This window comes from Sapajus apella, unplaced genomic scaffold (assembly GCF_009761245.1).
Source record: "Sapajus apella isolate SASKATOON/1434 unplaced genomic scaffold, GSC_monkey_1.0 scaffold36, whole genome shotgun sequence".
NCBI classification, from domain to species: Eukaryota; Metazoa; Chordata; class Mammalia; order Primates; family Cebidae; genus Sapajus; species Sapajus apella.
This window is the reverse complement of record NW_022436976.1, coordinates 1,332,618-1,358,081: the sequence shown is the minus strand read 5'-3', so window position 1 is coordinate 1,358,081 and position 25,464 is coordinate 1,332,618. Positions and strand designations below refer to the sequence as shown.

The following is a 25,464-nucleotide window of genomic DNA, read 5'->3' as shown; positions in this document are numbered from 1 at the left end:
AAAAAAATGTGTGTATGGCTGACATTTATTTCAATGTTTAATATTATAAAAGTGTTTTAGGTCTTGACTCAGAAACTGGGTGATATTTCTGTGACTATAAATATTCCAGAGGAACTTAACTCTTGTTTATATTAGCCCGTGGTAAAAATGGTTTTGTTATATGTCACTCTGCTTAAAGTCAGTTCCCACAAACCTATCAACATGGGTAAGTGAGAATTTACGATACTACCTTTTTTTTTTTTTTTCACTAAAAGAATAATACTAGACATTGTTGATGAATTCAGATTCTTTTCTTATAATGATCATGTGAGGCCTCAAGAAACAATCTGGGGAGAGTGAGTGTAGTGCTGACCAGCCTTCAGGTCTGACCTCTAAGAGCCCTGTCTTTTAAACTATACATCCATATATTTGAAATCAAAACATCAAAAGATGCCTATGTACAAAGTACAAAATTTCTGCAGGATGAAACTTTCTTCTTCTTTGACTTTTCTGAATTCTGTAGTTTTTCTACCCAGAAGGTAGAACTCTAGATAAAAATGGTCTCTTGGTTATAGGCAAACAAATATAGTATGGGGGTTAGGCAATACATAAATGTGGGAATTTTCATCTTCCCTTCATTTTTTGAAATTCCATATAATACGTGGAAAAGATATTCAAAGAGAAATCAGTATCTTTTTGCCTCAGAGTATTACAATAAAGTACAGGAAGAGTAGCCATGTGGAAGGAATTGCTTGATAGATTTAAAAATATTATAACTTTAATCTTATAACATTTGTCTTAGAAAAGGGGCAAATTACATAGGTCAGGTGATGTTATGACAATATCCAAGGGCTTATGTTGTTGGCAGACACAGGAATCTTTTGTGGCACATTGACAGTTTTTGGGTAATGATAAGATTGTGTTGTCCCTTAAGAAAACTCACTACATAAAGATCAAAATTTAACTCAGAGAGAGGTATTTTACTTGATAAAACTATTACGTACTTTATTAAATAGCTACAATGAAAAAAATATCAGCTTTAATTCTTTCAAGATAAAAATAGGTTTATAAATTAGATTTATAAATTTTAACAAAAACATAAGACTCTGAGGCAAAAAATACTGATTTCTCTCTGAATATGTTTTCCCACATTTTATGTGGAATTCTTTTCCAAGAAACAAAGGGAAGATGGGAATCTCCAGATTTACATATATAACAAATTTATAGGGTGGCATGCATACCATTTCCATTTTAAAAGACTAAGGTGTTCAAAGTGTGATGTGGGCTGATTAAAAAAAAAAAAAAGGCTAAGCCATGATGGGAAAGTACAAAGAGAAGAATGCAGCTTATCTCTTTAAAGTAGGTTTGATTTCTGTCTCTGGCAGCATATTGGATGAGATCTTACAAATAACCTTTCTGATGGAAACAACTAAAATACTGAAATGGACATCATCTTGTATCTTTTGTGTCATTTTCTTCTATGCCAATTCACGTTTTTGTTTTTTCTCTTCCTATCTCAGTCATTTATAGGAGAAACCAGGCCATTTTTCCTACTGACTAGCCTATATTCTTGCTTTGACTGACTGCTTCCTCTTATAACTTAGCATTTAAATTTTTCCTCTATCCTTTGTATTTTCAGTAAGCAGACAGTTTCCTGTAGATGGTTAATTAGATGCTCATTCATATATTTTTTAATAGGACTTCAGAGATGGGGCTATACTTGTACTGCATCATATCATGAGGCACATTACTGACTGACACAATTTCAGTGATACTAGAATTATCAGTGGGTTCAAGTGGCATCAGCCTGATTCCGTCATTATAAAGTTTCCTGTCAAGCTTTCATATAAGTAAGTTTTAATATCATAGGTTGATCATTGCACGGATCCATTATTTTATTAGGCACCTGCATTTACTAGCTGGAACCCTAAAAAGAAAATCCCTCCTCAATCAAGTATAGTCTACTTGAAATAAAATTCATAAAAGGAAAGAAAAGCTAAATGCTTTAGTCTTTCTTGTACATATAAATTATTATAGTTAGTTATGAGTTATTGGTGGTTATTGTAAGTTGCTGGAACACTAAGTTTTTTTAAAAAAACATTAAATCACAGTGGAAATAAAACATTTAAAAAAACGAAATAACAAAAATATCCATATCAAAATAAGGATTCATTACATAACCTTAAAAGCTTACATTAGAGAAGATGAAAGGCTCAAAATTAATGAGATAAAATTCCAACTTGAGATGTAGAAATAAGAACAGAATAAAAAAGAAATGTGAAGAAACATTCAAGAAAAAGAGTTCAACAAAGCCAATAGTTGGTCCTTTGAAAAGATTAATAAACTTGGCAAACCTCTGGCAAAGAAAGAAGGCATATATTAACATTACCAATGAAAAGAAAATATAGCTATAATTGGTGTGAAGCTTCAATAGGTATTAGGAAATATAAGTAACTTTATACCCAACATTTAAAAAACTTAAAATAGATAAAATCTTAGAAAATGAAACTCATCAAAACTGATTCAGGAAAGTCTAAATTGTTACAATCATTAAATCAACTAAATGAGTTTAAAATTTCTCCACAGAGAAAGCACAAGAGCCTGTTTCCAAAGTTTAAGGAATACATAATTCAAATAGCATTGATTTCAGAGAACAGAAAAAGAGGAAATATTCCCTAGTATGTTCTATGAGGCTAACATAACTCTTTTACCAAAACCAGACAAGGATAACAAGAAATAAAAATTATAGGCCACAAAAATATGAAATGTTATCAAACTAAATTCAACACTGTGTTAAAAAGAGAATAAGTCATGATCAAGTTTAATTTCATGCCAGGGTTGCAAAACTGGTCAAATACCAGAAAATGAATTATGAAACAAATTACAACAACAGATTAAAGAAGAAAATCATATAATCGTTTCTTAAAAAAGAGTTTACCCTATCACCTGAAATTCATTTCCAGGTGTTTACTTGTGAGAAACTCTTGCATATGCTCCCAGGAGACACACACAAGAATGTATATAGAAGCGCTGAAGATAATTGACAAAAACTGGAAAACATCCAAAAACACATCAACAGTAAAATTAATACATACATGATGGTGTATTCTTATCACAGAACTGCACAACGTTGAAAATGAACTATAGCGACACATCAACTGAGTTCAAAAGTAGAAAAATCACGCAAGAGTTCATATAATGTGACTAATAAAGGTTTCTTGTAGCTTTATAAAACTACAAGACAAAACTAAAACAGCATACAGTTTAGGAATACATGCATGGAGGCAAAACTTAAAGTACAACAAAGCAATAACAAACACAAAATTCAAGACACTGGTTGGTTACTTGAGGCTGGGGGAGGGACAGGTTGTGACTGGGGGGACCCACAGGGAATTCTATGGTCCTGGCAATGTTCCATTTCTTAAGTCAGGAGGTGGACACCCAGGTGTTCATTTTATTATTGATCTTTATACATAAATATTTTACGACTTTTTAAATGTACTCTATATTTCACAAAAATAAACAAAAGTATAGGTAAGTTGCTAAGACAAATGGGATTGAAACAAATTTTGTCCGTAGCTGCTTGTCTGACTCACAGATTTCTCAGCAGGAATAGGATTTGGAAGGAAGCTTTCCTTCTGTCCATTTCCTGATAAATTATGAATGAGACTTTGAATTACAGAGGAAAGAGGGCACAGAGCACATAGAAAGTGTTACAGACCTTATTTCTTATCTAACTCTTAATCCAAAAATTGAGAGGTAATGGTTATACAGCATTAGGAATGTAATTAATGTCATTTGAATTGTACACTTAATATTGGTTAAAATGGCAAATTTTATGGTATGTATGTTTAACCACAATAAAATAAAATAGATGAAATGAGAAGTAGAAAATAGAAGGCAGGACCACATATTAGGTGTGAATGAGGTGCCAAGGAGGTAAAGATATCCCAACATCATCTCAGCTTTGAACAAAGTAACTACTAACACATTAAGTATTGACTATAACAAATAAGAAAGTCTACAGGTAGTATCAAAGGGAAGCCTAAATGCTTAGTACCTAATTAGAAGATAGGTCAAAACTACGAGGCTTGAGATGCCAGGGAAAGACCTTTCACCAAAAGAAGAGATTCCTAGGGTAAGTTGCACTTTCACACTAAGGAGATTTTTAGGGGGTCTTTTCAGCTCAGCTGCTTAAATAACTAAATGGCTGTGAACGTAGCTTGGTTAAGCCATATTTCAAATGTTACCAGTACCTGCTTACAATAAGTTATTCATTGCATGTCTATGTTCTTATAAAAAATTTATATTGTAAGGAAGTGTGATTTATACATCTAACTTTTCACAAAAGCCTATTTTGTTAGAGAAACAGGCTGTTGTTCTGTACTGTCAAAAAGAATGAAAGTGCCATCAATGGGAGACACAAAGAATTTTCTAAGGGGAACTTACTAGGCAGATTCAAAGAATGCCTGAGTCTGCTTGGGCACACCCAGAGCTAAGAATGCAGCGTGGGCCTTCTTGACTTCTTGTTCTGTATTCTTAGGGCTGAATGGGCATGCAAACCAAACTCCAGAGATGGCCACTGCATGTGACAGTGGCAGCATAGGTGCAGTGCACAACTCCAGGGTAGTCTATTCAGGCTAATTCCTAACAAGAATGGCGCCCTCAGAGCTGGCAACACGGTGGCCCCACCCATAGTTACAGTATGTGACACTTAGCAAAGAACTACTTAAATGTCACAGGAAAACACCATTCCTTCTTCAGCAACATTAATTATGTCCAAAGGTAAGTAATGTAAAACATTATTTTGATATTAAAACAAAAATGGCTATATCTTGGCTATACGTATATATGAGATTCAATATAAAATTCACATCAGCTAAAATATTAGACTTCCAAAAAGCTTCATGCTTTCAGCAGGCACCTGGGGTTACATTCCCAAGTCCCTGAGGACCAGCCTTTTCTGTCAGGGCTACGTTGGTGAAACAGGTTATTTATTCTCTGACATGTCAGGGAAAATAAACTCTGACTATCAATTAAAATTACTATTAATTACCTTGCTCATTAGTATAACCAGAATGAATTTGGGGACCCAGATTTTACACATGATTTTATACAACACTAATTATATGATAAATGAGTTGAAAAGGTTAAATGCCAAAATTACTGTTTCTTTAGTAGCCACATTATATTGTAAAAACTGATTCTAGTTAGATCAATAATATTAGCTGTTCATATTTTGTTGAGTTCTGCTATTATTCATCTGTCATTAAGCCAAGTCAATTTGCATAAAATTATTTAAATCCATCTTGCCATCTGGGATGAAAATTATGTGTAAATGACACTAATCTTGAATTAAGAATCCTTTAAATACAAACCACATATACAGTAACACAATGGAAAACCATGCAACTTATAAATTCATGTTGTAGAAGAATATAGAAGAAGCAAGATACCTAGTGATGATGTGCATACCAATAATGTTCTTGTAAAAATATGCAAATATATCCATACGAAGTACTAAAAGGACATATATCCAAATACTGAAGTGATTGTATTTGAATAGAAGGTCATTTCTTTCTTACTGTCTTTTTCTGTATTTTCCAATTTCCCTCCATTTGGCATTTATTACTTTGGTAATTAAAAATACTATAATAGGCTGGTGACGGTGGTTGACGCCTGTAATCTCAGTACTTTGGGAGGCTGAGGTGGGCGGATCACTTGGGGTCAGGAGTTTGAGACCAGCCCGGCCAACATGGTGAAACCCCATCTCTACTGAAATACAAAAATTAGCACGCACCTGTAATCCCAACTACTCGGGAGGCTGAGGCAGGAGAATCGCTTGAACCCAGGCAGAGGTTGCAGTAAGCCAAGATCGCGCCACTGCACTCCAGCCTAGGTGACAGAACGAGACTCTGTCTCAAAAACAACAACAACACACACACAAACACACTAATAAAACAAGTAAATACAAGCCAAGTATTACAAATATTTCTGGATAGAAAAAATAAATACAACTGTACCTGTGAATAAAACATCTCCACCATCTAAGGTTGCATTTTCATCTTTCATCTCTACTATATTGAGCTGAAGTTTTTCCAATGCTTCTTTCATCATGTCAACCTGTTGAAAATAAAATGATTGAGATTAATATACTTCAATTTCCTCACAAAAAAAACCCCATCCAAAACATGGGAACACTAAATCATGCTCTCATGTGCACAATCCACACACATGTACCAACCTTGTGAATATATACTTAGTGTACGACTAGTCATGATCATTTGTAAGAGAAATTATGTGTAGAAATTGCTCATTTTGTTCCCTTCTAGTGTAAGATTGAGTCAATATAGTCTCATTTTTCTGTAGAAAGGCTGACTAGTTAAGACTCTGTTGGAGTACAACTGGTTAATGCACTATTGGAGGCTGACTAGGTAGGATGCTGTTGCAGTCTGCCAGTTAGCACACTATTGGAGGCTGACTAGGTAGGATACTGTTGCAGTCTGCCAGTTAGCACACTACTGGAGGCTCACTAGATAGGGCACATGAGTTAAGGAAGGTGAGAGACAAAGCACCCAATCCTCGTACCCTTGTCAAGAAATCCAAGATTCAATTTTATATCTTATCTCAGTCTTTAGTCAGAACTACACAAACACAGAATAATACATGGAAGGAATATCAATAACTAGTAACTTGAAATTTCAATCCATAGAACAATCATTGTTTTCTATTCAAATATTTTCTAAAATGTCAGAACATGCGGGCTGGGTGCAGTGGCTCATGCCTGTAATCCCAACACTTTGGGAGGTGGAGGCAGGTGGATCACAGGGTCAGGAGTTCAAGACCAGTCTGGCCAACATAGTGAAACCCTGTCTCTAATAAAAATACAAAAAATTAGCCAGGCGTGGTACCAGGTGCCTGTAATCCCAGCTACTCAAGAGGCTGAAGCAGGAGAATCGCTTGAACCTGGGAGGTGGAGGCTGCAGTGAGAAGAGATCGTGCCATTGCACTCCAGCCTGGGCGACACTGCGAGAATCCCTCTCAAAAAAAAAAGTCAGAACATCCACTGCTTCTCTGTAAATCTAAACTGTGTTACTTAAGTTTATATTCAAACAGTTAATATGATTACTCATCTTTTAAAACCTAGTTCCTTAGAGGTGATTAACAAGTTCAACAATTACAATCAAACCAATGAATATTTGAAAATGAATTTCAGGAATTTCTATGATTTCAGGGTGTGTCTAAAGCACAGAAATATTCTGGATTGAATTAAGGAACACTTCTATTGAGGCTTACTTTAAGAAATAAATGTGAAGCATAACAAATTGAAGGTCACAATTTAAGTCCTTCCGGCAGCCCAACAAACAATTTAAATATTTTCAATGGCCTGCAAAACCTTTAAGATAGTAAAGACATACATTGAGAGGACTTTAATAGGAGCTAAAGGAACAAGAAATCACATCACACTGGGCAAAGCAGGTAATTCTGCCAAAATGCAGCATGCCAAGTACACAGAGTGAATTGTCAATGAAGAGTTTAAGAGACATAAATAGAGCAGAGTTACTTCTAAAGTAATAAAAATATGGAAATACTCTGACAACAAGCCTGACATTCATGCAGTCAAAAAACATTTAAAGAGGATACAAAATAAATATCTCATCCTTGTCCTGGAACTCATGTAAAAATTCCACAAACCAGAGTGACTCAGAACAATAAAAAATATTTCCATGGACAAAATGGTCTTAATGTTGTAGTAAATACATTCAGTGACCTCTTTTAATAGCAGAATAGGTTTTCCTATGTAATAGGAAGTGGAATTGTTGCTACAGCATAAAATAAGGAGCAAACACATTTACCATGACTTGTTGGGCTACTGTGAACTCAGGAAAACACAACTGTTTCCTTTTGCCATCTCTGCCTCTTTGTCCATGAAAAATTCACTGAGTTTAGGGAAGACATTATGAGAACAGAGCTACAGTTACTTATTGTTTCTATTCTAATGCTACTGCTTCTATTATTACTTAACATTTCAAAGATTACTAGGAATTGAGCAATAACATACATTTTGAAAAGTTTGTATGTAACTTTGCAACATCTCAGGAACTGTATTCAATTCTTAAAGGAGAATAGGAGTAGGGAGTTTTTAACCAGTTTTAGAAACAACTCTTTAAAAGTCCTATGTTTTTGAAGATTAAAGTTTTAGAGGATAAAATGTTTGTGGCTTTTTTTTTCTTTAAGTTAAAACAGCTGCACTGACATTAAAAAACTAGTTTTTGTGCAGGGGCAGTACTTAAAAAAAAATTCTGTCACATCTATATGAACAGTCATCAGGATAGGTCCCTACCACACATGTTGATGATACTGCATTACTTTCAGAGTTAAGCACATGGACAAGTTTTTTAAAAATTATAAACATCAAGTTAACAGTTTTGAGAACTGCAGGGCCATATGGCATCAAATCGGCAACGATAACCCCTGGAAGATTTCTGGAGAAGAAACGAGAGGCTGAACTCGGCAGGCTGTCCATTGGGAACCACATACTCTTGGCACTGAGGTTCCAGTGAAGCAGACAAACTCCATGGCAAACAGGCCTGACACATGGGTCCATAGTAAGCCAGCTATTTAGGCAGTTAGAACACTAAATATAACTATAGAAGTGGGAATTTTTGCAGGAAAAGATCCAAACCATAAGCCTTCAAGAAACTGCCCATTCTGTGGTTAGATGGCCACAGTTAATGTTGACTTAATTAACTTTCAAGAGGAAAAAAAAAATGGCCAAATAACACACCCACCTTTGACTGAGACACTAACCCTGCAGTGTGGAACTTAGCGTTACTCAGAGAAACCATCAGGACAAACAGTATTAATTCCAATGGCTGAGCTGAATGGGTCATTTTAGCCCACAAAATTAGAAATAAATAGGGAAAATTAGAAAAACAACCTTACTTAATTTAAGCCTTAGAGTATAAAGTATATAGAGTAATTTTCATTCTTTACTCGAAAGATTTACAAGACCTTTCTTCCCTCCTTTTCCATGCTACACTTTGATTTCATTTTAAAACAATGTTATACTCGCATTTTTTGCCCCATTTTTCTCCTCCTACTATTTCTCACAGCATAGATTTCTTCTCTGGTCACAGCTGCTTCAGACCACCTCTGTTGCTTCCAGTTCTGCTATTTATTAGTCTGTGTCCTTAGGTTGTTTAATTCTCTGAGCCTCAGTTTTCTCATCTTTAAAGTGGGTTTTCATTACAGTATCAACTTCTTAGGCTCTTTCTGATAATTAAGTATGTGTAAGTCAACAGTATTTGCTGAATAAATATTATACATGACTTTTTTAATGAATAACAGCATGTGTATACACAGTGACAGATACTTGTACTATAAAATTGGTGCACAAGAAAAACTGTTGTGTTTCTCATATGTGGACATCTTTCTTGTGTTTTATCACTCCATGACAGATCCTATCTGCTTTCCTGTGAATTAAAATCATAGATTTTCTTTTTTTTTTTTTTTTTTTGAAAAGCTAGTATACAGTTAGAGCACACACATTGAGGATACATTTCTATTTAAATAATCCATATCTGATTTCCTTCCAGTACCTGAAAGCTGTCAAGACATGTGGAGTAAATCTCCTTTATAACCTATACTTTGAAGTAGCCCTATGAAAGTACTACGTAAGGTGGGAAGTGGACCTGTCTGGTAAGACGTTCCATAGGACTATAAGCATCAGCTAAAGTGATATGGAATGATCATAGTCACTGAGAATATTACCATTCTAAAGGACCCAATCAGTCTAAAGAATTCTCTCTCTTTCTCAATGCCTGGTCTCCTTCCTTACCTTTCCCTGTTCTATGCTCTTCTTACCTTCTTTTATGGCTCTCATTTCCATCCTATCATGTTTTCATCATAATCCTGTCTTCTCTTTTCACTCCTTTTAAGACTTTCATGGTGAGTGGTAAGAACCAGGAATTAAAGTCTTTATCACTTATTAGTAACGTGATTTGGGTTAAATTCACTTATCTGAGTCTCAGTTTCTTGATCTGCAAATGGGAATAGTGCTTTCTTGCTAACAGGTATTATGTAACACATAAGATAACACATGTATAACACCTAAGCTATCTTTTGAAAATAAAAGATTAAAAATAGAATTTTCAGTATTAAATAAAACATCTTTTAAGTCCAGTTTTCCTTTTGTTCTTGCAAAATCTCCCTCAAACCTAAAAATACTAAAAAAAAAAAAAAAAAAAAAAAAAGCCCAAACTTTCCCTAATATAAAGCAAAACAAAAATAAAATCTCATATAGTTTTACTAGAAAGCTATATTCATAATAACTTATTATAGCACTTTAAGTTTAATACTCTTTCTTTTGGGGCAATATTTTACAGTTGACCCTTTCCAAAACTGACTTTTGCTTTATATTTTCAACAATGCCCCTTTCGAATGTTTCACGTCTTCATTCTAAATTTTGTGAATGTGCTTGTGAGACCTGGTGAACGGTTCTGAGCTGTGGCTCCTTAAAGACTATGCACCAATCTGTTAGCCAAGCTGCTTTCCTTTAGCTGCTTCTGCTGCCAGATAAATGTGGCCCTCAAAGTTAGCCTGTCTGTGGTTGACATGTCTCAGTCACCCACAGTTCTGCCAAGTGCTAGAAGATGTGCTATCACCATTATGTTTTCAATGCCCAGCTAAATTTTCCTAGTTTTTCTGTAACTTATCACATTAAAAGAGCTTTAAAATTATAGGATCGTCCTATCCTTACACTCGTCTAGCTCCAGACAGCTGAACACCAACAACCTAGCTTTGTTGTTGGTGAGAAGGTTTTATTTCCCAACTTTTTGCTCATTTTATTTTGCCTTTTAATGTTGAGTGTGACATGTAGATAATGCCAAGGAAGCTGCTCAAGATGCTATCATGTGTCTCACACATCAAGGCACAGATGGCTTGAACTTGTTGATGCATCAAAGTCACTATATTGTCCCAGGTCATATTAGAAAGGCCACATTTTAATTCTTTATGCCACTTTAATCTTCTTTGTTAATCAGCATATCTTTGGTCACTGTGGCCACTTGCTAGTACACTTGGCTGATTTTACGACATTGCTTAATGTTATACTTTCACATATATTTTGTCAAGTGAATAACATGTTCAACAAACATTTGGTAGATGTCTACTGTTTTTTTTTTAAATCAGGCTGCAATTTTTTATTTTAAGCCACAGCTCTTGCCCCCCTGTGAAATTAATCTAGTGGGACAGATATAACTTCTGAATATACAGTGACAGTAAAATGGGCTATTTGTTGTGATGCTCACAATAACTCCAAAAAGTACAAAAGGTAGATATTAGAATACCCGTTTTATATATGAGTAAACTGAGGCTAAGGGAGGTTGACTGACTTGTCGAGTCAAGCCTCCAGAGCCCATCCTCATTTTCACTCCACTCTGTGACTATGATTCTGCTGAGGTCTCATCATAGAGTGCAGCCCACATCAGAACTGGAGTTCATGCCTTCTGCCTTCCAATTCTGTACATTTAAGTCCACTGGGTATTATAGGTGGACTTACAAGGTGACTTTATATTCCATGATCTCTTCATATCAGAGATAAATGAAATTTCTGTATATTAGGGCCTTAGGACTAAGTTATAGGGTGATTAAGAACACTAAGTAATATGAACAGAATATATGAACCACACCAAACTGTTTCACCAAGGAAAGCCTGCATATTCATTACTATTCTTTGATTTGGAGATGCTTTAGGTTTGTTCAGTGGTTCATTCCTAAATTTTTCTATATGTGTTGATTATTTTCTTTTTCTTTTTTGAGACAGTTTCACTCTTTCTTTTTGCCGAGAATGGCACCATCTTGGCTCACTGCAACCACCTTGGCTCACTGCAATGGCACCATCTTGGCTCACTGCAACCTCTGCCTCCCAGGTTCAAATGACTGTCCTGCTTCAGCCTCCTGGGTAACTGTGATTACAGATTCATGCCACCATGCCTGGCTAATTTTGCATTTTTAGTAGAGACAGGGTTTCACCATGTTGACCACGCTGGTCTCAAACTCCTGACCTTAGATGTTCTGCCCACCTCAGCCTCCCAAAGTGCTGGGATTACAAGCATGAGCCATCATGCCCAGCTGTATGTGTTGATTACTAAAACTAGCCAAAACTACCAACAAAAAAGGATCGAACAGAGGTTTAATATACTCAATGATTTGGTCTTAAAAATTTCTAAATAAAAATATGTTGGAATCCTCTTCTATATTCTAATTTTAGGACAAAGCTCTCAGGAGGAATTTAGTTAGTAATGATAACAGCAAACATTTGTATAGTCTTCCTATGTGCCAGGCACTCTACTATGAACTCATGTAACCTTTATTAACTTTTACAACCTGATGAAGTAAGTACAAGAATTATTTGTTTTACAGATGAGGAAACTGAGGCAGAGTAGGTAATCTGACCAAGGCCTCATAGTGAGTAAGCAAAGAGCTGAGATTTCAACTTAGCTTTGCTCTAAAGTTTGTGTTATTCTTTCCTACACAATATTGTCACTAGCAAAAATAATTTAGGTATCTACAATAAAATCGAATGACTGTGAGGAGCTACAATCCTCTCCAAAACATTATGTTCACTATTATTTATCTGTTGAACAAAAATGTGGACTCAGACATTCTGGAGCAATTGAAGGCTACCAATTGGAGCAGTCTGAACTTGCATTTAGTTTTTAAAAGTCTAAATTTTGCGTTTCTAAGCATACACAAACTAAGGCTAATAAATTTTAGGAGTACTACTTTCTCATCAGAGTATGAGAAGGAGTTATTTGTGTAAAAATCTTCAGATAGTCAACAGTGTATTTTAAATAGTGAGGTAACCAAAGCATATGGATATGCAGACACACTCCAAACCAAGACATTATATACACTCCAAACAAATGCAATGAATTTAGAAAGAGGAGAAGGATTTCTACCACACTAGGAAGTATAGTAGGTAGAATTCTAAAATGGTGACCATGATTGCTGCCCCCCCGATGTACATGTCCTGTATAAATCTCTCCGCCTTGGAGTGTGGGTAGGATCTGTAAATATGATGATATCATTTCTGTGATTGGTTACTTTACATGGCATTGTAAAGAAATTTTGCAGATGTAATTAAAGTATCTACTCAGTTGACATGAGTTAATCAAAGAGAGATTACCCTGGGTGGCCTTGATCTAAAGGGAACTCTTAAAAGTGGGTTTAAAGGTTAGAGACAAGGAAGTCAGAGAGATGTTCTGATCCTCTGTTTTGAGAAAGCAAACAGCCATGTTATGAATTGCCTGAAGAGGGCCTACAGGTTGGCCCCTGGGAACTGAGAGCAATTCTTGGCTGATAGCTGGTAAAAATAACTAACCAACCAACCAACCAAACAAACAAACAAACAAATGGGAGCCTTAGTCCTACAACCACAAGGAATGGAATTCTGCCAATAATCTGAATGGGCTTGGAAGGTGACCAAAACTCCAGATGAGAACACAGCCCAGCTGACACCTTGACTATAGCTTTGCATAACTCCGAGCAAAGAATACCGTTATACTGTGCCCAAACCTCTGGCCTAGAGAAATGGTGAGATAACAAACAGGTGTTCTTTTAAGTTGCATTTTTAGGTAATTTATTACACAGCAGTAGAAACCCAGATCTTATCTCATTTGCTAAATACTGAATGTCTGTTGTGAGTGAGAGGCCCCTGCCATATCTACATGGTGCCCTGGAGTGACAGCAATTAAACATTCACACAGTCATATACAGCTATACATTATGATAAAGGACATGGAAGAACACTACCGTGTGCCCTGAGAAATAAGAGGGGTACATAATTCAAATAGATGGGGGTCAAAGAAGAACTCTTTGAGGAAGTGACATTTAAGGTAAAAAAAAAAATAAAAATGTTTATAGTAGTTATATATTCCTGCTGGTGGGTCATCTGAAATTCCTTAGAAACAAAAGGGATTTCTGGATATCCTTAGATTATAAACAGCTAATCTTACTTAGTCTCTGAAAAATTAATGAAGGGCTTACTGTATTAGAAAAATGGTCAACAGAACTGGAACTTATTTAATCATGAAAATCTTTAAAAGTTATCAAAGTCAAATATTAACCCTATGATTATTCAGAAAACTCATGTGTTAAAGTTTTATAACCACTTAGCTCATTTTCCCTCTTATTGAACTTTTGTTATAATAACTTTTATGTGAATAAGATCTCTTGAAACATTTCCCACAGACTATTACATATCCATTTCATTTTTTTCCCATTGATTCTTGGATTTCCAAACGTATGGATTTATTTCTAGTAAAAACTGCTAAAAATTAACCAGGATATTTAGCATTTTGATTTCCATATTTGTAAACTGACGGGGCAAAGCTTAAAAATGAGGTCATTTCCAGCTCTAGACTTCTTAGAGTTGCAGACTCAGAAAAAATTTTGGCATTCATAAATGTGACTCTAACTGTAATCCTGTTTCCCTCCCATAGAATTTACTGAAAATACCCCAGATGGTTACGCATGAGTAAAGTATTGTAGTGTTTAACCAAATCCATCCAGAAGCAAGAGACTGGATATATGAAAGCAGACAAGATAGGGGCTATCCAAAAGTGAATTAAAAAGAACTCCAGAAGGATGGGAGTCCTTAGAGGCAAACAGAAGGATTCCATTGCAGTAGGAAATGAAGTATGTGAGTGTCAACTCAACACTAGTATTTCATTTTTTGGAGTAACAGTTTCTCCAAGGCTGCTAATTATTTGCCAGTAGTGAGATAATTATATGACACAGAGAATCTACAACACTTTTCCTGCAAGAGATATGTCAAGCTCTGCTTAGTTGCCAACCTATGTGTATTTTCTTATTTATATTCACATGCAGTATAGATTTCATCAACTTTGGGTTCGTTCCCTAAGTTGAACTGAGCTGTTAAATCCAACCCTAGAGCCCTGCAGTTCTTGATATATGAGATTTTTCATTTCCCTAACCAATTTGAGTTGAGTTTTCCATTAGCTGCACCCAAAAATAACTCATTTTTTCCCATAATTGATCTTAACCTGAGAAAGGAGGGATCTAACAAGCTCCTGATGCTCTGAGACACAGGGTCAAGTCATTCTTTTTGCTTTGTCCTACTTCTGATCATATAACTGTGTGCTGATTTGGTTCTTTCCCTGGAGTCCTGTTCTAGTAAAATATCCCAGTCCCTTACTATGAGTAGGGTCCTGCTCTATGCTCTGAGGGTTTGAGTCCTGCTCCCACAACCCAGAACTGTAGATGTGGGTAATCCTTATTATCTTTATCTCCTTAACACACAATCAGTATCAACAAGGTCTGAGGAATTAACCTTTTAACCACTCATAACACTTACCATCATTAATGATAAGTAAAATTTATTAAGCTCTTTCTAAGTGCCAAGCATTGTGCTAAGTGGTTTTGCATAGATTATGTCATGTAATTATCACCATATTCCTTAAGGTACCTCCCAGTCTAAATCAGTCATGACAGTTCTCTCTTGTGGCAGGGTCTGGTGCAAGTGACCCAATGTTGGCCAATGAGGGGAAGTCTGTTGAGAAGTTCCTGGAGCCACAGAAAGAAACATAATTTCTCTTCTTCCCTTGGACATTGTTCTGTATAGATGTACCAGGAACTGGTGAGAACACATCCATCACCAAGCACAGCCAGCAGAGGAAGAAACAGTTTGAGTCTTTGATGACATTTTGTGCTGCTAAATCTAATCCTACAGCCCTGGAGTTCGTAACATATGAGATCTTTCATTTTCTTAACCAGTTTGAGTTTTTGGTTAGCTGCAGGTAAAAGTAACTCATTTATGTATACAACAAAATTGACAAGTAGTATCCAAAGAGTCACTAATAACAGACCACTTTAGTAAACTCATTAAATTCTGATATAGAAACAACTATTAATGGAGGATTTTTCTTCTTTTTCTAGGAATGCACCATGCCATTTATAACCACTTACAACACTAAGACCATCCTGCCTATAGAAGACAGATTGTCAAGCTAAAAGTATCTCAGGATTACGTTAGCTTATAAAGCACAACTGTTGCAGCTCTGTATATATGAGCTGGAATTAATGCTTTAACACTCTCATCTCTGAACCAGTGCTCAGATCTGAAGGGCATTTAGCATCTAGGAAGGTTAGAGAGAAATGTGGAAGGCAAACCCACAGAGCCAGGAGTAATAAAAAGCACTCTGGACGACACAGGGAACAATCCTTCTCATTATCTGGGGAGGATACATTGAGAAAGTTACAGATGTTCAAAGGTCCCTCCATAAAGATGTCACTGCAAGACAGTTTCCCAGAAGAAGGCTGGAAGTGACATTTAGCTTTCTAAATGAAAAGCAAGGCTGGAGCTCTGCTGGTCTTGTCAGCTCTCTTGATATATAATGTACTAATTCAAGCGGTCCAATTCCTTGTTGATAATGACACAATACATATATTGAGTACTTAAAAGCCACTGACATTATGTCTGCAGGGGGCAAATAAAAATATGATTTATCACCAAATACCAAATGAAAATAAGTGTCAGCTGCCAAGAGACCTGCAAAATGTAGTAGGTTAAAAACCAGGGAACTGACAAGTTTATAAAATTTTAAAGTAATTTTCCTCAATGTTGAGAAGCATAAAAATTTGCTGTGTATACCATCCAAAATAAGCACCAGAAATAGTACTTGAAGTGTCCATAATTTTCTGTGAATTCAGAGAAGTCACATGCTGCCAGACACAAACAGATTAACGTAGGGGAAATATTTCGTATGTTCAGTATACAATTAATACATTGTAGGCATTAAGCTGCCCTAAAAGCCTTCCAGCATATCCCTTCTCCCAGCCCAAATGTAGGTCCTGGCTGGGTTAGAGATTTCTTCTGTGTGTCTCCATAGTAGCTCCCAGGGGATTCTTTTTTTTTTTTTTTTTCTGAGACAGGGTCTCACTCTGTCCTCCAGGCTGGAGTGCAGTGGTGCCTTCAGGGCTCACTGTAGCCTCGACCTCCCTGGCTCAAAAAATCCTCCCACCTCAGCCTCCTGAGTAGCTGGACTATAATGTGTGCCACCACACTGGCTAATTTTTTTTGGTAGAGATGGGGTCTCCTTATGCTGCCCAGGCTGGGGGCATTCTATTAACAATTTCTGGCACCTAAGTGACTCCCTGTGTATGTTTACTGAATGAATTTTTTGTCAGAATTTCTGGAAATGTTATAAACAAACATAAGGCAAAAATACCCACCTTGTCTAGACAAGGCATAGCCAAGGCAAGAGCCATACAACTTGCGTGATCTCTTTTAATCAACTCTTACAACATTTCAAGGGTGAGCAGATTCAACCTGCAGGTGAGAAAACTATCATTGGCCTATTTGTCACAATAATCACTAACTGCCACTCATCTCACAATAATCACTAACTGCCACTCATCTCCAATAATTCCATTCATTTGCTTAGCCATTCAACAAACATTTATTCAGCATTTTCAATACACTTGCCACTATTCTACATTCTGAGAATACATCAGCAAAGAGAGAAGAGCCGTGTATATATTCTGGCAGGGATGTGGAGAGATAGGCAATAAATAAACATTAAAAATATTAGTGGTAAGTGTTACGCAGTTATTTAATTCAGCAGACATGATATAAAATGGCCAGGTTAGTTACTGTAGTTTGGAAGGTCAGGAACAGCCTTTCTGAAAGTGTGACGTTTGTGTTGATATCTGAGTGACCAAAAGAAATAACTCTGTTACCCATAGGGAGAATGTTCCCACAAGTGCCAGTGCAAAGGCCTTAAAGTAGGAACAAGCTTAACTTGTTCATGGAACAGGAAGACAGCTAGCACAGTGCTAAAAATAATTAGGGCAAGTATTATGGGCTAAATTGTGTCTCCTCAAGATTCATGTGTTGAAAACTCCCAGGACCTCAGAATGTGACTGCCTTTACAGATAGGGTTTTTAGAGAGATAATCAAGTTAAAATGAGGTCATTAGGGTGGGTCCTAATCCATTACGACTGGTGTCTTTATAAGAAGAGCAGACTAGGATACAGAAACATAGATGAAAGGCCATGTGAAGACACAGGTGGACATCTGCAAGCCAAAAAGAGGCCTCAGAAATCCAATACCTTGATCTCAGACTGCCAGCCTCCAGCATTGTGAGAAAATACATCTGTTATTTAAGCTGTCCAGTCAATGGTACTAGCATACTAATACAGCATATTACCAGATAAAGCTGGGGTTGTTGGATGGGGTTAGCTCATATTGAAATTGGTAAACTTGCATAAAGAATTGGAATTTTAAATCTTAGTCACTGGAGAGTTTGCAGGAGGTGTTTGATTTAATTTACAAAAACAATTCTGGATTGCTGCTTTGTGGAAAATGGATTGGAAGGCAAAAATGGAAATAGGGAACTTAGTTAAGAAGCAATTGCAGTAGTCCAAGTGAAAGACAATGGTGGTGAGCACAAGTGTGGTGATAGTGGAGACAAAGAAAAATGCTGAATTTGGAATGTTTTGGAGGGTTGACAGAAGTTGGTGGATCAGATGTGGGGTTGAAGAAAAGGAAGGACCCAGGCTGACTTAAATTTTTGTCTTGAGCAATTGAGTGGATAAGTGTACTGATTCCTAATATGAAAGATTCCGGGGAGAGAAGCAAGGCTGGAGAGAAAAATTCAAGAACTGTGTGGCCATGTTGAGTTTGAAATGCCTTCTAGATATTCAAGTGGGGAGATCAAGGGAGTAGTCAGAACTAGAAATAAAAATTGGGAGTCAATGATACAAAAAGTTACTTTTAAATCTAAGGGACATTAGAAGAGCTAACTCAAACCATGATCTGCAGAAAGTGATATCAGGAAACTTTCCTTGTCTATTAATATTAATGATAGCATTCTAACAAAAAGACTCCAGGAGACATTACTCATTTGTTACTGTTGCAAAATTTGGTAGCAGCAATGGATGGAAAAATCTCCCTTTGGCAGGAAGGGCTGCAAAATGCACATTCCTCATGATTGCACCAATACCATCTAGATAAAAGGTCTGGAAACAAATAAATGGATTGTAATGAACTTTCTAGAGTTAACAGGTAGTGAAGTCATCAAGTGCTACTTCTTGCCAACTGCCTGTACATTTTTTTGTTACATTCAGAATTGTAGATGCTATAAACATAGCAGTAAAGCTGGGCATGCCTGAAGCCTCACTACTTGGGGAGGCTCAGGTAGGGGGATCCTTTGAGGCCAGGAGTTTGAGGCTCCAGTACACTATGATCACACCTGTGAATAGCCACTGCACTCCAGCCTGGGCAACATAGTAAGACTCTGTCTTAAACAACAAAAAACAACCAAGCAGTAGCATAAGATTTTATTCTTTCAGAAATCATCAATTTTGAAATTATGATCACTTGAATAGGAGACAAGGTGAAGTGCATTAAGCAAATCAATAGTGTAGGCAAGGTGACAGGAAGAACAACTTTCAAACATATTTCAGGTGAGTCTAAAATACATTCACACTATATAGCACCATAGGACTAAATGAACATTTGTTGTGCTATTAAAACACATTCTTACTCACTTATTCAAGTAGGTCCTCTAAAGATCTTAACTGAGAAACCCTTCATTAGTATATCCTGAATGACTGCTGCATAAGTAAGGCTGCATTTCTTTTAAAAAATATCGTATTTGCTAATTTTTCACTAATTGTGGTGCTTTCTCCATAACTGGTGCAAGTTGGTGCTTTTTCGACTGTTCCACCTTGCCCAGGGTTTGAACATGATATACCAGATGGTTTTTGGAACACTGGGATAATTTTTTGCAGGGGTGACGGGGAATTTTGGGGCTTATTTTTTTCCTTCCTAGTCCTTGGCTTTTTTGTGTGTTATTAAAGTTTTCATTAGAGATGGTTGTGAAAGGCTCTAGTCAGGATAAGCAGAGTGCATAGTAATTAATTCTGAGAAGTTGCCTTCTGATTCTAGGCTGAAGCATGGCAAATAATTTTGTAAATATTCACCCTTTGTCAGATGTTCATACATTTGCTTCTCTTGGAACTTGTTTAAAATATACCAGTGAAAAAACACCAGCTGAGTATTTGGAGTATTAAGCAAAGGCTTATTTCCAATCACAGTTGTACAAAATGGCTAGCTTCAAGAAATTGTCCTTGGTTTTGATAATTGTCCATGTTCTAACATTGTGTTAAAAAATAGTGAAGAATTTTTCTTCACTGTCATCGTATCTGGCATCCTCAGCTGGACTGAGACTAAAACAATTCAATAGTATTTTCCTAACAGAAACATTCCACTCAGTATTCTACCAAGGAAAATTAATTATCATCTAGCTAATGAGTTTTGCCTTTCCCAAATTACTTCTGAAAAACATGGCTTCTTGCCATAATAGTTTTTTCTCCATTTAAAAAAAACTTTATTTTTACTTCTAATTTGCCACTAAATATTAACTAATTTTTAAGTAAGACACTCATTGGAGGAATAACCACTAGGAATATAACACAGAATGGACTTTACATCTGGTTTTGAGTAACACTCAAAGCACAATAACCTTAACAGTGCATAATGAAATTAGAGTCTCATAAATGTCACTGCCCCCTATTTATTGTCTTTTTCCTTGAACCAAGGCAAAGCTGGCTAGGATCCATTGTCTCTCAAGCAGATCTATTATAGGTCGGATGCATTCCATTTCAGAACAGGAATGTGCTTGTTATGAAATGTACAAAGCTTATAGTCAACAGAGCACACAATCTGTTGGTGAAACCCCACTTAGTTTAATAGTGGGTATGGTTTGTACAATTTTCTGATATATCTTAACTAAATATTACATAAGTTGATATTCAAATCTTGACATAAGTCCCCAGTGAACACAGTTCTGTTTATGCTGTCAAAACTAAATGCATTTCAGTATTATGCAAATATATAACTGAAGTATTTTTTAGTGACATTATATAGTTAGCCAGATTTTCTTGTTGCTTCATTTCTCCTAGATAGTACCACAAGAACTTTAAAAGGTAGATTAACTCTTTCAGGTCTTCAAGGCACAATATAGCATACTTTAGTGCTCAGTGTCATTCAGTATCTGTGCAGTGAACTAAAGAGTATCTGATATGGTTTTGCTTTGTGTTTCCACCCAAATCTCATCTCATATTATAATCCCCATGTCCCATGTATCAAGGCAGGGACCTGCAATCCCCACGCATTGAGTGAGGGAGGTGACTGGATTATGGGGGCAGTTTTCCCCATACAGTTCTCATGACAATGAGTGAGTTCTCAAGAGATCTGATGGTTTTATAAGTGACAGTTCCTCCTTTACACGTTCTCTTTTTTATTACCCTGTGAAGGAGGTACTTGCTTCTCCTTTGCCTTCTGCCATGATTTCAAATTTCCTGAGGTCTCCCCAGCCATGTGGACCTGAGAGTCAAATAAACCCCTTTCCTGTAAAAATCATCTAGTCTTGGGTAGTATCTTTATAGCAGTGTGAAAATGGACTAACCCAGTATCCTTATAAATACTCAGGGAGAAACTAAGAGCTCTAAAAACAAAAAGAATGTGGGTAAGTTTAGCAGTTAAAAGACACAAAAAATGAAGATTCCAACAATTTTTTTTAAAAGTATGCCTGTTAAGTATACCTCTTTAGTTAAGACTAAAAGAAAATGTGCAAAACTGAAAAGAGCTATGGTTTGGTTGGTGGAAAATGGTGGATACGACACTGGTGGAAGAAGTTAAGAGCCACTTGGGGCTCCAAAGCCTGAATGTTTAAAACTTCATCCACTACCTACGACTCCAGTAACCATTACTCCTTCTGGTTCTCAAAGCAGATCTATGCACAGGGGACACAGTTTGTCAACGCATACTTTCCATTATTCTAAACATCCAGATACTAACGTGACTCTGGATATGGGAGACTAGACTGCTTGAGGCTGTATTATGGGAGTTTTTTTTTGCTTGGGTTATCGACCCCAGGTTCACCTGTGGTCTACTCCACCCAAGCTCTCACTGTTGGAGTCCCCATACTTCCCTGGGGTATCATTTTAGACTGAACTCAAAACATCCCCAGACCAACTTTTTTTCCTACATGACCCATCTCTAGTCTATCCTTTGATCACAATCTCTGGCAGTGCAGCTATGACCAACACAGTAGCATTTTCTTGACTTCCTACCTAATCTGTTAGTCACCAGCCACGCATCCTCTGTATCTCCCAGACACTTATCCTCAGTGTTTCCAAACTAAAAAATACATTTAATCTCTATGAGAGGTTTATTTAAAGCCCACTCTCTCTGGACTTGAAGTGAAAAGGTAACACATCCCATCCCACAAATTTAATGTAGAGAAATTAGAAAGTGTTGATAAGTCAAGTAAAACCATTAAAAATCTTTGTAATCCCAACACCCATACATAGAATAACACTTTATTAATAATCTATCACATAAACTTTGGCACATTCCTATTAGGTATTTTTATGAGAATTTTTTTTGCCCATACTATTATAAAATTACATTGTAAATATTCCATAGTTAAATAAAACACAGGGCACTATTATAAAGCAATTTAAAAATAAATTCATACTATTTAAATTGAGATTGCTTTAAATTAGATTTTCTGAAAAAATTATCTTCTGCAAACAGTCTTTTGTTGTTAAGAAACTGAAAATAAAATAAGTAAAGCTCCTTGTATTGAATTTTAGAGTACTTCAAGACCTAACCCAAAGCAGAGATACAGACTTTTATGGTGGTAATAGAATTTGAGAACTTTATAAACATTTAAATATTTAAAGAAATACTACAGGATCAATTAGGATAGGTGTTAAAATTTGAGGATAAAAAGCTACGTCACAATTCACAGAGTGTTTCTTTTCTAAATATGCATGAATCAGTCAGGGAAAGAACATAAAAATATTTAGCTGTCAAAAAAGAAGTTGTTTTGAGACATCAATATAGGTTTTCCTCTGTGATGATATCAAGTTTTTAGGTCTTACAGCGAATGTTGAGAAAATAACCTTACAACTGCAAAATAATCATTGGATGTTGGACAGAGAGAGGTCACTCTGTTCTCTGCGGATATACAGAGCACACCCAGAATGCACCTGGTCAACTCGAGCCCTCATTATCTTGAAGACACCTGATATTCCATAAGACTAGATGAGGCTGCCAACTCCTTGTCCACACTGACTACATGCCATGTACCCCATTTTATAACTAAAAAGGATTTAAAATTCATGAAGCTTGTTGAAAGCTCAACTGTCACATTCTACTCATTCCAAAGTGTATGGGAAAAAGAGCAGAACAGACATTTCAACTGAAGGCATTATTGTGCTTGAATAGCCATATTCCATTAAATTGCTAATAAACCTACTAGCCGATGTTGATCACATCAACCATACAGTTGCATTCCTTTCCTTTATACCAACTTGCCCAGTTTCATTCTATGCGGTATAACTCTTTCTGTGCCCTTTATTCCAAGGTTGCCCAGAATTCAAAGCACTTATTCAGTAAGTTTGTAATCCAGTTTAGTATGCTATTAACAGAATTCTTTAGAGGAGATCATGGAAAAAGAAACTCAAACTTATTTTTGGGTCAATGACCAATCTTAAGGGAAACATGTATTAAACCAGTTTTAAAGAAAAAGGTCAGGATCCATGAGGTATTTAGGAAAAAAGGGAAGAAAAAACATGCATTTCCATAATTTTCCAACATTCCTTAAAAATAAAAACAAGCCCGAGCATGGAATGGCAAGGCCCTGGTGCCCCTGTACTAATGGTGGTGGACAATACTGCCATTCATAGGAAGTGAGAGAGCAAAGGTTTTCCCTCAACACCAGGGAAGTTTTGGCTTCCCTTACCTTCATTTATTCTGGGGTTCAAGTTGGAACCTTATAAATCTTAAGTTTGCCTCTCAGAACAAATAATAACCTACAATGGATTAAATGCTTTAAAGTTTGCTTTTTACTAGCACAACTAATTAAGAGCCTTTATTGTAAATGGCTTATTTAGCTACTCCTATTAGGGTGTTAACTTCTGAAAATATGTAAAGCTGAATAGATACCATACAGAATTAGGTATTTAAAAATAGTGCACTATTTACACTACTTGCCCTGATGGCTAGTTTGTCATTTAGATATTAACTGCAAATATGTGATGGAAAAAAAAATAAAGTTAAGGAAATGTCTTAACTTTAAAATTCTTTCATCAAACAGCAAAGTTATTTTCTTATAATTTTAAAATTCTATATCCATCTTAGAGTTTTAGAAGAAAGTATAGGTCTCTCCAAATTCAGGGTACCAAATGCTTGCCTCTATCCAGGCAGTTTTCTAGTGAGCAGAGTTGGAGAAGCTTTTCTTTTCACAGGGCAACTGGTTTGGAATAAGCTACCTGTGTATCCAGAATGGTTTTTCTCACTAGCAAAATCAAGAAGCTGGAGAAAAGTGAAATTTACTCCCTAGATTACCTTATGATTATGAAAATATTTAGAGTTCCCAAGATTAGGTAAAATATTTTTTTTTTTTTCCTGCAGCTTCCCTGCTGAAATGCCTTAGTGAGAATGCATAAAAACCAACTCCAAATGATGCAGGAAGCCACAGGAGAGAAGAAAATGTTAAAACAACAGTAATATGATTCAACACAAATGAGTAATAGCCCCAATATAAAAAGCTGCAAAATGATGGTAATTTTACAATCCTTCCAAAATAGCAAAACACATTGTTACTTTATCAAATACTAACTGATCACCTAATATATGACAAAGCTACATGCAGATATATGTGTGATAAATTTCTGGACTGGAGAATTAAATGAAAAAAAACTAGCATAGGATATTTGGTTCACAGAATCATGAATTGTAAAACTTAGAAACGATGTTTGTGGTTGCACAGCTCAGCTGACCAACTCCTACTAGGTTGGCATGACTTTCCCCTGCCATAGGGGCAGAAGCAGGATTATAACCCAAGTCTCCTTGTTTACAGTTTAACAAGATTCCTGATGAACTAAAAATGGTTTTGATATGAAAAGGCAATGTTAAGACTATGAATACAAAGTTGTTTCTACTTTTAAAGTTTTAGAATCATTAATACATTATTAATTATATATACATATATATTTAAATTGTCTTCTAGATTTCAAGCACAAATTACCAGATTTTATTTAAAATTTTCATATTGGCTAGGATTTCATAATTTCATGGCATCAAATGAGGAACCATCTGCCACCTAACCAAACCCCAAGACCACAGAATAAAAGTGGCTCGGCACTGAATAACAAGAGTGAGGACCACGGTCCTCTGCGATATTAGGCAGTCAGGTACATTTTTAGAGGTTTTCATACAATTCAAAGTTAATGGTCCAGGTGTTTTTCAATTACTATTGATAAGGAAAATGTAAAAATCAAAGCAGCGTGCCAGATTTTCCTTCACAGATTCTTTCGGGAAGCAAAATATCTTTCTCTTTCCTTCTCACCCTCATCCCTCTGCCCCCAAACAAGTAGAGA

General features: G+C 36.1%; 1 protein-coding gene across 3 annotated transcripts in view; it reads right to left on the bottom strand.

Moving 5' to 3' along the window:
* Positions 1–25,464, bottom strand: part of DDAH1 (dimethylarginine dimethylaminohydrolase 1) — a 174,323-nt gene that overhangs the window by 54,903 nt on the left and 93,956 nt on the right. For all 3 annotated transcript variants that reach the window (XM_032296386.1, XM_032296389.1, XM_032296387.1), the window contains exon 2: positions 6,003–6,102. In XM_032296386.1, the coding sequence (XP_032152277.1) occupies positions 6,003–6,102 (100 nt within the window). The remainder of the gene's footprint in view (positions 1–6,002; positions 6,103–25,464) is intronic.